At 41.2% G+C, this 13,019-nt stretch overlaps 1 protein-coding gene across 4 annotated transcripts in view; it reads left to right on the top strand.

Moving 5' to 3' along the window:
• Positions 1 to 13,019, top strand: part of SLC19A3 (solute carrier family 19 member 3) — a 43,440-nt gene that overhangs the window by 25,752 nt on the left and 4,669 nt on the right. For 2 of the 4 annotated variants that reach the window (XM_081861588.1, XM_081861586.1), the window contains exons 2-7: positions 3,685 to 3,845; positions 4,820 to 5,642; positions 6,866 to 7,058; positions 7,961 to 8,102; positions 10,180 to 10,540; positions 11,195 to 11,313. In XM_081861588.1, coding sequence (XP_081717714.1) covers positions 3,714 to 3,845; positions 4,820 to 5,642; positions 6,866 to 7,058; positions 7,961 to 8,102; positions 10,180 to 10,350 — 1,461 coding nt within the window. In that variant the 5' untranslated portion in view covers positions 3,685 to 3,713 and the 3' untranslated portion in view covers positions 10,351 to 10,540; positions 11,195 to 11,313. Of the gene's footprint in view, positions 1 to 18; positions 741 to 2,473; positions 2,540 to 3,684; positions 3,846 to 4,819; positions 5,643 to 6,865; positions 7,059 to 7,960; positions 8,103 to 10,179; positions 11,169 to 11,194; positions 11,314 to 13,019 lie in introns of those variants that run through there. The other 2 variants (XM_081861587.1, XM_081861585.1) reach the window with 2 other exon arrangements.

Raw genomic sequence — 13,019 nt, 5'->3', positions numbered from 1 at the left:
AGCAGATCTCAGATCTTTTCTGCAAATTTTACATGGCTATTTCAGTTTGCCATAGCCCTTCCCACATATTCTACTCCACGAGAATCCATGCTGAAAGCAATCTCACCGTAGATAAGTGTAGATTCTACCCAGGTCACAGTCCTAGTTTAATGTAAAACTATCATACAGCATGCCTAGCCTGGGCTTTAAAACAGGCCAAAGGTCCCTTTTGTTTCTATATATTACCTCATCAGAACTTCATTTTGTATCTCAGCTTGCTTGCACCTTTCCCCCCTGATTAACAAAAAGCAGGAGCCACTTTGTAAACAGAATAAGAATTAAAAGATCCTTGTCATATGTTTTTCATTTCCTTTGAGAGGAGGATGTTGAAATGGAGCCAGTTTTTCAAGGCGGTGGCAGCTTTCGAAGTTGAAAGACTGGAGTAACAAGAACAAGGCACGAAAGAGACTACACCAAAGTATATTAGAATAAAACAATCCACAAGATTTAAACTACAAGCACAGCCAGTGGAATAAGAAGTGCCGAGAGTTAACCTACAGCAAAGGTGGAAACAGGATCAGGAATTCGCTGTATTTGAAAAGGTTTGACTTTGTCTGGATTTTAAAACATCTGAAATCCAGGACATGCACTGGCAAGAAATAAAAGGAAGGCAAAAGGAGAAAAGTTGACTCAATCATCTGAAGAAAGCAGAGAAGTCTGTAGTTCTGTGACCAGCCAAAGGACTTGAGAAGACAGCATGGGTAACTACATGATAAAGCAAAGTTATCTCTAGAAACTTTAGAAGAGATGTGCTAAGATAGACATAGCCAACATGGTGAACTTTAGACATTGTCTAAAGACTACCATCAGGATTTGGAGTCTAGCAGTATCTGGAGAGTACCACATTGACTATTGTCATGTTAAGAGAAAATGAAAACTCATGGTACTGATATACAATGGAGTGTTAGACCCTTGAGCAGAGTTTCTTTCCATCCATAAAAGCCCCTCTTTGTCTGAAGTCTATCTTAGGGTGATCGGGTGAAAAAGCAGGCTGGCAAATTCAGGTTGTGCAATTAAAGTAACCTTGGTGCTCAAGTGCAAAAATCCCACTTCTGGGAGATAAATATTGAAAGGAAGAGGGTGAGGAAATTAACTGGAAACTTTGGTATAATAACTGCTTGGCAGTTGTATAACCTCCCTGCAAACAATTTGGAATGAATGTTCAGTGCCAGGTAATTTGGATTCACCTTAGTGGTTGTGTACTACTAACTTTAGAAGGGGTGATTCCAGCAGGTGTGGCTTTGCATGACAAGTCACACCTCCTGATAATCACTCATTGATATACCGGTAGCTACTCTAAGCTCCTCTTTTTCACTTGACCACTCCTAGTCTCTATGGGAATTGCAAGTAATTTGCTAGGATTTCAGCTGTGTTTACAAGAGAAGACTAAGCTATCTTGCAAAGCAGGTCGGAAACCTCATCCAAATGAAAGAGAGGCTTGTAGTAAGAGCAAACAAGTCAGGGCCAAGTCATACTAAAGCCAAAAATGCCTACAGCAGAACCGGCCCACCCATGAGGCAAGATGAGACAACTGCCTCTGGTGGCAGGATACACTGGGGCAGCAGATCACCATCAGGTGCTGCAGTGGCAGGGATGGCTGCGACACACTCCTTGGAGGCCAGATCTGTTGCCTTCTCAGCAGGCACCACCACCATGCCACAGCTACAGCAACCTCTTGGCAAATAGGTGCCACTGGTGGTCTCCGAGCCCCACGGAAGGAATAGTGGGTCTGCCCTCTGGGGTTTCCTGGGCTCTGCATCAACCTAGCATGATTCAGAGCAGCCCCATTCCCCCTACAAAACCTGCCATGGCAACTTGGACTTCCATTTCAACCATAGGGTAAGGTTGATTTGATTCTCTTTCCCCTTGTTCCTGGTGTAGATCTTCACTCACCCCTTTTTCCCTGGCAGGGTAAACATTTTGTCGTTCACCTCAAATGCCAAAATGTCTTGGGCCAGCCCTGGTCCACAGTCCCTTGTTCTTATTTTGGGCGCAAGTGTAAACACACTGATCAGCCTTGCTTTTGCTGTTGGGTTCTCGCTATTTGAATAGTTTTAATACATAGCTTTAAGCTGACAGTAATTCACAGAACAAGCCATCAGCCAGAACCTCTTGCAGTTCTTCAACCTAACAAGGTTTGCCATATCCAAATGCTACCTGGATTCACCTGCTTCTGTATAGACACAGGCTGAGTTTTCTCCCCCTACATCATTTTGCGTCCTGCCTGGTGCTTTGTTTTGCAGTAAAAGAGCAAGCTTTCGTCTTTATTTCCCTATGCTAAGGATGTAAAGAAGGACTTCCACATAGTTATGTATTTATTTCTGACAAGCAAGTTAAAGCCACCGTAATAAATACCTGGAGAAACTACACTAGAGCCTTGACAATTTCAGAGAAAAGTCAAGCTGGTTAATAAGTAAGAGACATTTTAACACAGGATTCTCATAAGATTTTGAGCAGATGTGCCTGTGGATCTCAAAGAACAGCTGCAAGCTTGTGAAAGGTATTGTATTGAATACAAATGCAGAAGGACAGAATCATTTGTACTACCTGTGTTTTTTGGCCTGTGTTTTTTGTCTTTTCAACCTTGATCATTGATTCAGGCTCCATCTGAGTAATAGTAAATAAACAGCTTTGCTGTAAGGGTTGCATAGAAGGTTTTCCAGCCTAAGAGGGGAGAGGATGGCTGAAGTTCAGACTGTGCATGAGGGCAGTACATAAGTAATTGACTCTATCAGTATATACAGTGTTTAATGTTTGTCTTGCATTTTGCGGGAGTCTTACAAAGAGGCTTTCTGGTACAGTCAGCCCAGGGCATGTATATGTAAAATCAGTGCTATTTTTCTAGAAGAGGTGCTGGAACTCACCATGAACGCCTCTCTTGTTCTCTTATAATGGCAATGGCACCTGAGAGGTGCTGGAACTGAGTTCTGGTGAGTTCCAGCTGAAAAAAAGCCCTGTGTAGAATATAAAAACGTGGCTGTGGGTGTTGACAAACCCATGAATAGGAACTTGACGAGGGCTTAACTCTTGGCATAGCTGTCGTGCGCTTTAAGACTTAATTAAAAAATACCACACATGGTTCGAGCATCAGACTGGGGCCTGAAGGACCAAGGTTGAAATCAGCTATGAAGCTCACTGGCGTGGCCTTAGGCTGGTCCCTGTTTCTCTAACCCTAACCCTAACCCACCTCACAGGGTTGTTGTGAGGATAAAATGGAGTGGGGAGAAACACCACTATGAGCTCTTTGGAGGAAAAAGTGGGATATAAATTGAATAAATAAATATTGACTTGCTTTGTATTTGGGAGTAACCTGCTTCGTTGCCTGGGGTGGGGTGGGTGGCTTGATAATTTGACTGCGAAATCAAACCAGGGAGTGTCCAGCCATTTCTTAATGAAATGCCAACTTGCAGGGGCAACCATACCATTAGTCAAAATGAGGCAGGTGCCTCAGGTGGCAAATGCTGGAAGCTGTCGCAAGGTGTTGGGGGGCAGAGAGCTATGTGCCCCTCAGCCTGCTGCCCTCAGATGTATTACAAGTGAAAGCAACAGTCCTTCTACAAAATGTCTCATTGTGCATTTTTCAATAAGAGTCTTTTTTCCAATTGAGAGCCTCTCCCTTCAATCTCTTGCTTCATTGTATTTTAGCTGGGAAAACGACAGATTGTTGGAGGAAAATGCAAAGCAGTGAATGGATTTTCCCCACCTTGATCCTTTGCATATATGGCTTCTTCTCCCTGATGAGACCATCTGAGGCTTTCTTGACTCCTTATCTTGCTGGGCCTGATAAAAACCTGACTATTGATGAGGTACAGTGATGCACATTTTATTCACAGTAAGGTATTCAGTCATATGTTGGGAGTGAATTACAAATGGGGAAGGAATTCGTTTAACCTTATAAACAAAAGGTAACATAATTTTCTACAGAGAAACCGTTACCTTCATCTCACTTTTTATAAATGTAAGTTTAGATACATGTATTTCGTTATGTTTTATATTTCAGGGTCTGTTGAACTTCTTGCCACAATAATTCAGAGTTCCTCCATGTTATCATGCTATGCTGCCACCTGTTAGATTTCCATTAGTGCTTAATGTTTGCCATCTCTTACACCTCCTGAAGAGACTGAAACCTGTTGGACATACTACTTCCCACAATACATTTCTTTTTTACTTCTGAACATAATTTCAAGACTTTCACCCTGATTTTCGTTTTTTTATTTTGTTTTGGTAACAAAGCAACCTGGTTGCACACGCAGGCCCACAGTCAACTCAAAGCAAGCAAGTTTTGTCCCACTTCTTTCCAGGACATTACTTTATGTGGCTAGCATTATTAAAGCTCTAGGAGATTGAGGTGTATTATCCATGCAAGTGAAAGACAGTGACTGAAAATGCCCTGTGTGAAAAAAGAAATGACAGCAATGAAGCATCGGACATCGTGTGTGAAAAGATCAGCTATCAATCTAGCTCTGGAATGCCAGTTTGGAATTAACCAAAGCAAGTTGATGCCCATGTGTTGTGCCTAAAGAAAGGCCAGGCTGTGAATGAGATGGTGAGCTCGCCACTAGCTTCTAGCAAAATATGAATGGGAGAGAATAGGGGACTGAAGAGACAGAGGAGCTGTTAGAGGAGAAAACAGGCCTCGGCTACCAAAGTTCGCCTAGGGTCTCCACCGTGAAATTATATTGTACAGAAACCTTGTAGTTTAAATAAGTGCTTCTATATTTTTCATGCCTTATATTTCTTAGCCTTTCAATGTTACAAAATTCCTCCTTTTCCCTTCCAGGTGACGCAGCACGTTTTCCCTGTTTGGACGTACTCCTACTTGGCTCTACTAATCCCAGTATTCCTGATCACAGACTATGTACGCTATAAGCCTGTCATTATTCTCCAGGGAGTTAGTTTCCTGATCACCTGGCTGCTGCTTTTATTTGCATATGGTGTGCCTGCCATGCAGCTGGTGGAATTTTTCTATGGCATGGTGACTGCCACAGAGGTTGCCTATTATGCCTACATATACAGTGTTGTCAGTCCTGACCATTACCAAAAAGTCACTGGCTATTGCAGAAGCATCACTCTTGTGGCATCCACCATAGGTTCCTTGCTGGGCCAGCTTCTAGTCTCTTTGGCCCATGTCTCTTATTTTTACCTCAATGCCATAACCATGGCCTCTGTCTCTGTGGCCTTTATGTCTTCATTTTTTCTACCCATGCCTCAAAAAAGTATGTTCTTTCATAGAACGTCTCCCCCAGAAGCATCTATTGGACCAACAGATAAGGATCCACCAAATGTCTCAGGCCAGCCAAGTCACCAATGGGATCCGTGTGTTCCAACAACATCATCCGGCAACTTCCAGAATGTGCCAGTAGATCAGTTGCCCAAAACAAAAGACCAGAATCGCTTTCTGACCGTGCTTCTCCAGCTCTGTAAAGACTTGAAGGAATGCTACACCACAAAGAAACTCCTTTACTGGTCAATATGGTGGGCATTAGCCACTGCAGGATTTAACCAGGTTTTGAATTACGTCCAAGTACTGTGGGATGCTAAAGCACCTTCCCATAGCTCTCAAGTGTACAATGGAGCTGTTGAAGCCATAGCAACATTCCTGAGTAAGTATCCCTCTTAAAATATATCCTGTATGCAAACCACCAGGTAAATGCACTTAATTCCCCCACTCCCATGCAGCATAGGAAGGTGAACAAGATAACCAGGTATGGGAAATCATAAAACATTTTCTAGAATCCCACACGCCATCTAGGTGTGGTGTGCATAATGTTTTGGGGCACGCAAGTGGCACCATTTATTTCAGTGGAGGTAATTTTCACATGCAGCAGTGAAAATGAACAGATATCTGGGGAGGGGAGCTCTTTGTGCACATCAGAGATTCCATAGCCATAAGGAAGGGAACAAATTGGAGGGAACAAATTATTTCTGCAGTGAGTTTGGTCCACAGCTCACAACTTGTGCCTATCTAGAAGTGTGATGAAGTGTCTGATCACATAGATTTGTTTATTTAGGTACTGCTGTTGTATTTGCTTTCTGTACAAATATGCAGGTAGTTGACTTGCGGCTTATACAGCAGTTATGCTCTGGAAATACCATATTGGCCCAAAAATAAGCCACACTTTTTTTCCAAATTCCGATTGTGAAAAGTTAAAGTGGGGCTTATATTCATGACTTTATGCCGCCAGCAAAGTGGTGTGGCTCCACCACCACCACCCCGAGCAGCCCGGGACCGCGGGGCAATGGTGCCCATCTCGTCCGCGGCTCCCAAGCCTCCCCTAAGCTGCCGAATTTTAAAGGTACGACATATTTTCGGGCCAAAATCATATAGTCAAAACAACGCTTTATAAGCTATAACCTTACTGCACTCTCCCAAGACCACTACAGACTCTCCTTGCACCTCTGAGCACTGTCCTGCATGAGTGCAATGGGGTGGAATTGCCGATGGTTTTTCCCCACTCTCCCGTCCACTTCCAATGTTTTTCCTGCTCTAGTTTGTCCCATAATCTTTAGGACTTGTTGCAGAACAATTTAAGCTACTCTTCTGTAATTGTTTATTAAATCTTGCTCAGTTGGAAGTATTTTCGTTCCCCTTTAAGAGAAATGCTCTAGGCATCTTTTGTATCTACATTTTGAGGGAAATAGGGTATTTTAAAACCATTTTAGCAAGACTTGAGAACCTGCAGAACAGGGGTGGCTAACCTGTTACTCTGGAAATGCTGATGGATGCCAGGTCCAGCCATCCCTGATGATTGGCCATGTAGAAAGCCAAATGTTAGCCACCCTTGCTGCAAGTGCATAGTAGGTCTAAAACTATCTCTTTCTCCAGGTTCGGTAACATCACTGGCTGTGGGATATGTGAAAATGAACTGGGACCTTACAGGGGAGATGGCGTTAGGAATCTTCTCTGCCCTGGATGCAGGTTCCCTGCTTCTGATGCATTTTACCAGCAACATCTGGGTTTGCTATGCCAGCTATCTAGTTTTCAAGGCATGTTATATGCTCCTTATAACCATAGCAACGTAAGTATATATAGGTATAGTTCACTTAGGCCAATTTGTTATTGTTTGGGCCCTTTATTACAGGAAAGTTAGATAAAGCCAGTGAAAGTAAGAAAGATTGGGGAAAGGGAAAATGGGGGGAGAGGTTCAGGGGCATACCCTGTGAGACATAAAAAAACTACTGAGAGGGAAATGCAGAACTCTCTCCTCAAATTTCAGAATGGCTGTCATATAGAAGAGGACTAAGACCAGTTCTCTGCTGCAACAGTTTAAGTGTAAGAGCCATTTGACAATAGAACCAATACCCTAACAGAGGGGTATGGCACTCTCCTTGCTGGAACCCTTCAAGCAGAGACTCAATAGTCATCTCTTGATGATGCTCCTAGCTCTGGATTTCCTGCATTAAACTGAAGGTTGGACTAGATGGGTGCAGTACAAGACTCTCTCCAACTCTACGACCCTGAGATTTGTTTCTTTAGCAATTGCTGTTCCAGCCACACATCAGTGTTGCCAAATATACACCTGCATACCCTTCATGGGCCTGTAGTTGATACACAGTTCAAACCTGCTGTGAATAAAATAAACAGAGCTCGTGTTCAGACCAGTACTTATGCACAGGTTTAAGGCAAACGTGGGATGTGATCTCTTATCATAATAATGAAACTTTTGCAGGCCTTTTCCTGCTCCTTCGGTACTGCCCACATTTCCTGAAATCCTATGGTAATCAGAGTTGGAAGGGGACGCACAAGGTCATCTAGTCCAACCCCCTGAAATAAGCTATGTGCATGGCTGAGGTTTCCTCATCCTGATTGTCTGCATCCATTTCACACAAGTGTGTGCCCATTTTGCCGGGTCTGAAAAACAAGTCATCTGCACTTAGATATCATGGTGATATCAACATTCTAAAATAAGCTGAATTTTAGTTTTCAGATTGCCATCAGTCTCAGCATGGAACGCTATGCCTTAATGTTTGGATTCAACAACTTTGTTGCACTGCTAATTCAAACTATTGTGACTGTCACAGTGGTGGATTCCAAAGGACTGGGACTGGATATTGGGACTCAGGTAAGTTGTAATGTTGATGCTGTATTGTGGGCACTATTGCTAATTCAGTAACATTTGCATGCTTCACATATTTGCAAGATGCGGCACTCAAATCAAGAGGCTTTTTGTTTTGTTTATAAACGTCTGTTTATATAAATAACATATGCTTACACATCTATAATGTATTTCTACCCCATCCTTTAGGGCAGGTATATGGGACCTTTTTGTCTTCGCAGGTTGGATCCTTTTCAGGATCTACTTTGTAAGCCAAATTTGGCAGGTAGGCGGGGTTGCCTACCTATCAACTGCATAATTCTATAAATGATATAATGTGATTTGGTGCTTTGAATACCATAAGATTCCACAGGAGTGTCAATTTCTAGTTTGGATTCCTTAGCATCATCATCATTACTATTAATATACTACCCTTCATCCGAAGATCACAGGGTGATTTACAGTATAAATCATCTAAACGTTAAAAATAGTTAGGTTACAATCGTTTTCCCCTGTGAGTAAGCCACAATAGATAAAGCAAAACTTTCTTGATAATGCATAGGATTGCGCTATTAGTGAAATATACAAAACATATTTGGGAATTTTAAAAGTTAGCCAGGAGTAACTCTCCACAATTCACCAGAATTTTAACATTAATTGCCAAATTTTCACGTCTCCTTGCTTGCAGTCTTTGGCTCATTTGTTAATACTGACTTTTTAGTCTTGTTCAAAGTTGCTCAACCAATCACTGAAACAAGTGCCCCACCCAAACAGGTAACTGCTAACAAGCACTTTTTTCTGTGGTCCATGGATTTCGAGAATTGACTGTGCAGGTTATGAAGTTCAGATCAGCCCAGTTTTTACGCTGAGGCTGGAAGGAGCATGCTTGATGTCTGGCCTAGATTAACATTCTACCACTCCACCACCCAGATCTCCAATGAATAACCCGTCTAAACTGGCAAAAGCATATTTTTTTAAAAAAAATCTTGTTCATTATCTCACTGCACACAGCAATTCCAGTGTGTTGCCTTCACATCAGTGTGCATACACACAATACTGGCTGTCCTCCAATTCCCCAGTGACTTGATATTCTGTATCCCTGGCTGGATTGGCATCAGCACCTGGTACCCTTGGGCAGCTGCCAGGACTCGCTGCCAATGTCTGCACTAGGCCTTGTTTAATTTTCTTTCTGGACCAGCACACCAAACAGTGGCAGATGGCTGGATCTTGTCACCATTTTAATTTCCCCCAATGCCCTCAAACTAGCATCACTCTGACAAATTGTGGGATTTGCCTTGAAGTTACTGACAGCAAAGCAGAGGTGAATTTTGTTCATCAGTATGTAGCATTTGGATGGCTTTCAAAAAGATAAGAGATAGATTCGTGGAAGATGTCCCACCTCCTCTGACAGAAGCAGAATGTCTCTGAATACCAGTTGCTGGAAACTGCAGGAGGGGACAATACTACTGCGCTCAGGTCCCTGTGTGTTTCCCATAAGCATCTGCTGTTGCAACATATGGTCACTTGATATGCATTTTCACAATTATTGTGTAGCGACAAAGAGATGGATCATTAGTCATCTTCCAGTTCTGAGGAAGTACATTCATGATAGAACTGGATGGAGAGGAGAGGAATCAACTTCCCTAATAATAGGGTGAAGCTGAGGACATCACATGCTTATTTGCCTACTTCAGCAAAATATAATCCTTTTTAAAATGCATTATGCTCTTTTCATACTGTATCAGTGGATTTTAAGTTTCAGTCTTCAAAATATAGATTTCAGTGCTTTGGCTTTCATATAATTGCAAGTCATTTTTGACTATATACTTTATATTATGGTAATTAAGTTTCTTGTGATGATGAAGTAAGAGGACTGTGTGATCTTATGCATCAAAATTAAGTCCTACCAAGTGCATTGGGCCTTATTTCCAGGTAAGCATGCATAGGACAGCGACCTAAGGCTAAACATCTGCTGGAGCCAAGGAGCTTAGGAACATAGCAGTGCTTAGTAAACAGTAGGTATTTTAAAAATGGTTGCAAAAGCTCTACGATTGAAGCTAAGTTTTTTCAAAAAGCTGTATTTTTTCACTCTGCTTTCTTGCAGTTCCTAATATATGGCAGTTACTTTGCAGTGATAGCTGTGATTTTCCTAATCAGAAGTATTTTTACGATAACATCACTCAAATGCCAAAAGGAGTCAAAGAACCTGGTTGAAAATCTTCAGAAGACTGAGACAGAAGAGCAGAATGCAGTCCGCTATGACACAAGACTGTGACTTTAGCACCTTCAGCAAAAAATTACCTGAGAATAAAGTTCATTTTGGGGTTTGTTCATCCACACAATGTTAATCAAGGGGGAGGAAGAAATGGAAGCAAACATGTTTGGTGCACCATTGCATTCCTAGTCATTTGTGAGCCAGACAGCAATTGCCTGGAGCATCTTTCAATTCCAAATCATTTTGCCAGGTCATGGCTGTTTATTTTTTATCAATCGCATTTTTCAATTTCAAAAACAAAAATAGAATTTTGAATTTTGTTGGTCTGAATCTTTAAAAGTTAGGTTTATCATGTTTACACAACTTATCGGATTAAAATTTCCAGTTTTGGTCCTTGTTCAGCATTCCTTATTATGCTAAGTTCACATTCACCAAATGAAAGGTAAATTATGGTTTGTAAGTCACTTGTTGCATGAGGTAAGTCACATGGTAAACATTGGACTGGCACTGAACATACGGCACAAATAGGCAAGAGGGTTCTGGACTATAATCAGGGCCCTTTGGTGCTACACATTTGTAGCTCTGCCTCTCTCTTGAAACTTGCAGCCTTTTGAAATCAGGTGAAAATATTGTTTTAAGAGACTCGTGGGTCCTCTCCGATTTTCTGTTGTTTTGTGTACTTGCTGGAACTGCTTTGTTAAGCAGCATATATTTCAGTGTTATTTTCCATAGTTTTATTGTGATTTGTATGGTTATTAGTCATCTTGCAGACTCATTAGCTGAAAAAGCATGAAAGGAATGGTGTAAATAAATAGTGTGAATATTAAGTATTTGCAAGAACATACCCTTTCATTGTTTAAATTATCTATTGTAAATTATCTATGCCTGTCATTTTTTTTTATAGCTGAGTCAAACTTGCATCCAATCCTGGAGTGGCCTTAATACAGGAGGCGAGTGTGGAAATAGTAGGCTGAAAACGGATGAACCTATCCTCTATTTATGTATGACAACAGCTAGATTAAGGCCAGTATCCCTTTTTCTTTTTTATAAAGACAATATTTTAAAGTGCTAATTGAGATTTCAGACCAAATACCCCGGTGCAAACATTTCACAAATTTCATCATTGCAACTGTGCCAATCCACAGTGGCAAACTATGTTAAGTATTGTTGAAACACTCATTAACCCAGTCCTTCATCCATAATTAATATTCAGGTAACCTGAAATTTGTTAATCTGTTATTCAATGCGTTCTAGGATTGCCACCCCAACACAAGCAATAATGTTACAGTTACGTGCTGCATCTATTCCCACTATATAAACTGCATTTCACGCCCAAACCAAATGACCAAGCCTAATCATGTAACTGTTTATCAGAAATTCAAAATAATGCTTGAAGCATAGAAAACAAAGTCAAGTTAGTAAGACATAAGAGCATTAACATTAACTTTAAATCAATAATTCTAAAGATGTTTATATTATATTAAGCAAGTTCTATTGCGATTATGCCCAATCTGTAAGTACATGGCATACTAAATATTGTAAAATTCTAGAAAAAGTACACTTGCTCTATTTTGAAGGGAAAGTGAGGCAGAAAAGCAAGAGTGCTGCTCATTACATTCTATGTCCAGGTGAAGGCATGACTATTACCTATTATTTCCCCTAGGCAGTGCAAACGTTAGTGACTGGTGGATGGAAGGGTTAAATCTGCATGAGGAAGAAATTACAAATCTCTCATCCTCAGCTATTACTTCAATGGAAATTGCAGCCCTCAGCTGCTTTACAGCTAAGCAAATTGGGAGACCACATCCCCCATCACAGCACTCTCATATGATGTTCGTTTTGAGCTCTGTGGTCAAATGTGTGAAGTCTGCATTTTGGTACTAATTTTTGCTTTCCATTTCCTGATTTGAAAATAGGTATGTGAGGGTGACAATCATACAAGGTAGATATTTTTTAGAGCTCCCCAGAGGTTTATGGTGAACAATATAATGGGAGCTTGGTCCAACTTTACATAAACTGATATTTTCTGGCCAGTTTAATTCCTTTATTTTACCCTCTTTTTACCCTCCTCATAAAGAAGAGTTCAAATAAGATGCAGCAAAAGCAGTACTGGGTGGGGTACATTTCACTGCCTTGATTTTTTTTGGCAAGCCAAAAACTGTGCATTACCATAGTTTAGCTAATTCTTGTACAAAATATTCTGTCTGCTTTATAAGTCAACTCCCTTGGAAAGTCTCCATATTGAATAGCTCTCTCCAAAAATAATGTTCATACTGCTTTTTGAGCCTATGTAGAAAGCAGCACTTACCATCTCACACCGTTAAACTAAACGAAAGAGAAACAACTGTATGCCAACTGTAGTAAAATACAGAACTTTTGTTTATTACCATTACAGAAGCTTAGAGTCAACATATTAAAGTAAAACCCTCTAACCTTCAATGAGTATTGTACAAAATACACAGGATATGTTGAGCAAACTGCTGCTATGATTCAAGTAGTCACAAACTATCGCAACAGGTGTCTAGCCTCTAACAAGGCCTATTAAGTTCTTGCACCCTGTCATGGAGATCTCAAAATAAGTTTAACAGAAACCTCGGGCAACATCCAACACTCTGGTTCTGTTAATGCGGAAGGGAAGGGAAGGGGAGGGGAGGGGAGGGGAGGGGAGAGGGGGAGGGAAGGGAAAGGAAGGGAAGGGAAGGGAAAGGAAGGGAAGGGAAGGGAAGGGA

This window comes from Podarcis erhardii, assembly GCF_964252035.2.
Source record: "Podarcis erhardii genome assembly, chromosome: 5".
Classification (NCBI taxonomy): Eukaryota; Metazoa; Chordata; class Lepidosauria; order Squamata; family Lacertidae; genus Podarcis; species Podarcis erhardii.
Note: the sequence above shows the minus strand (reverse complement) of the source record. Positions and strands in the feature narration are given on the sequence as shown.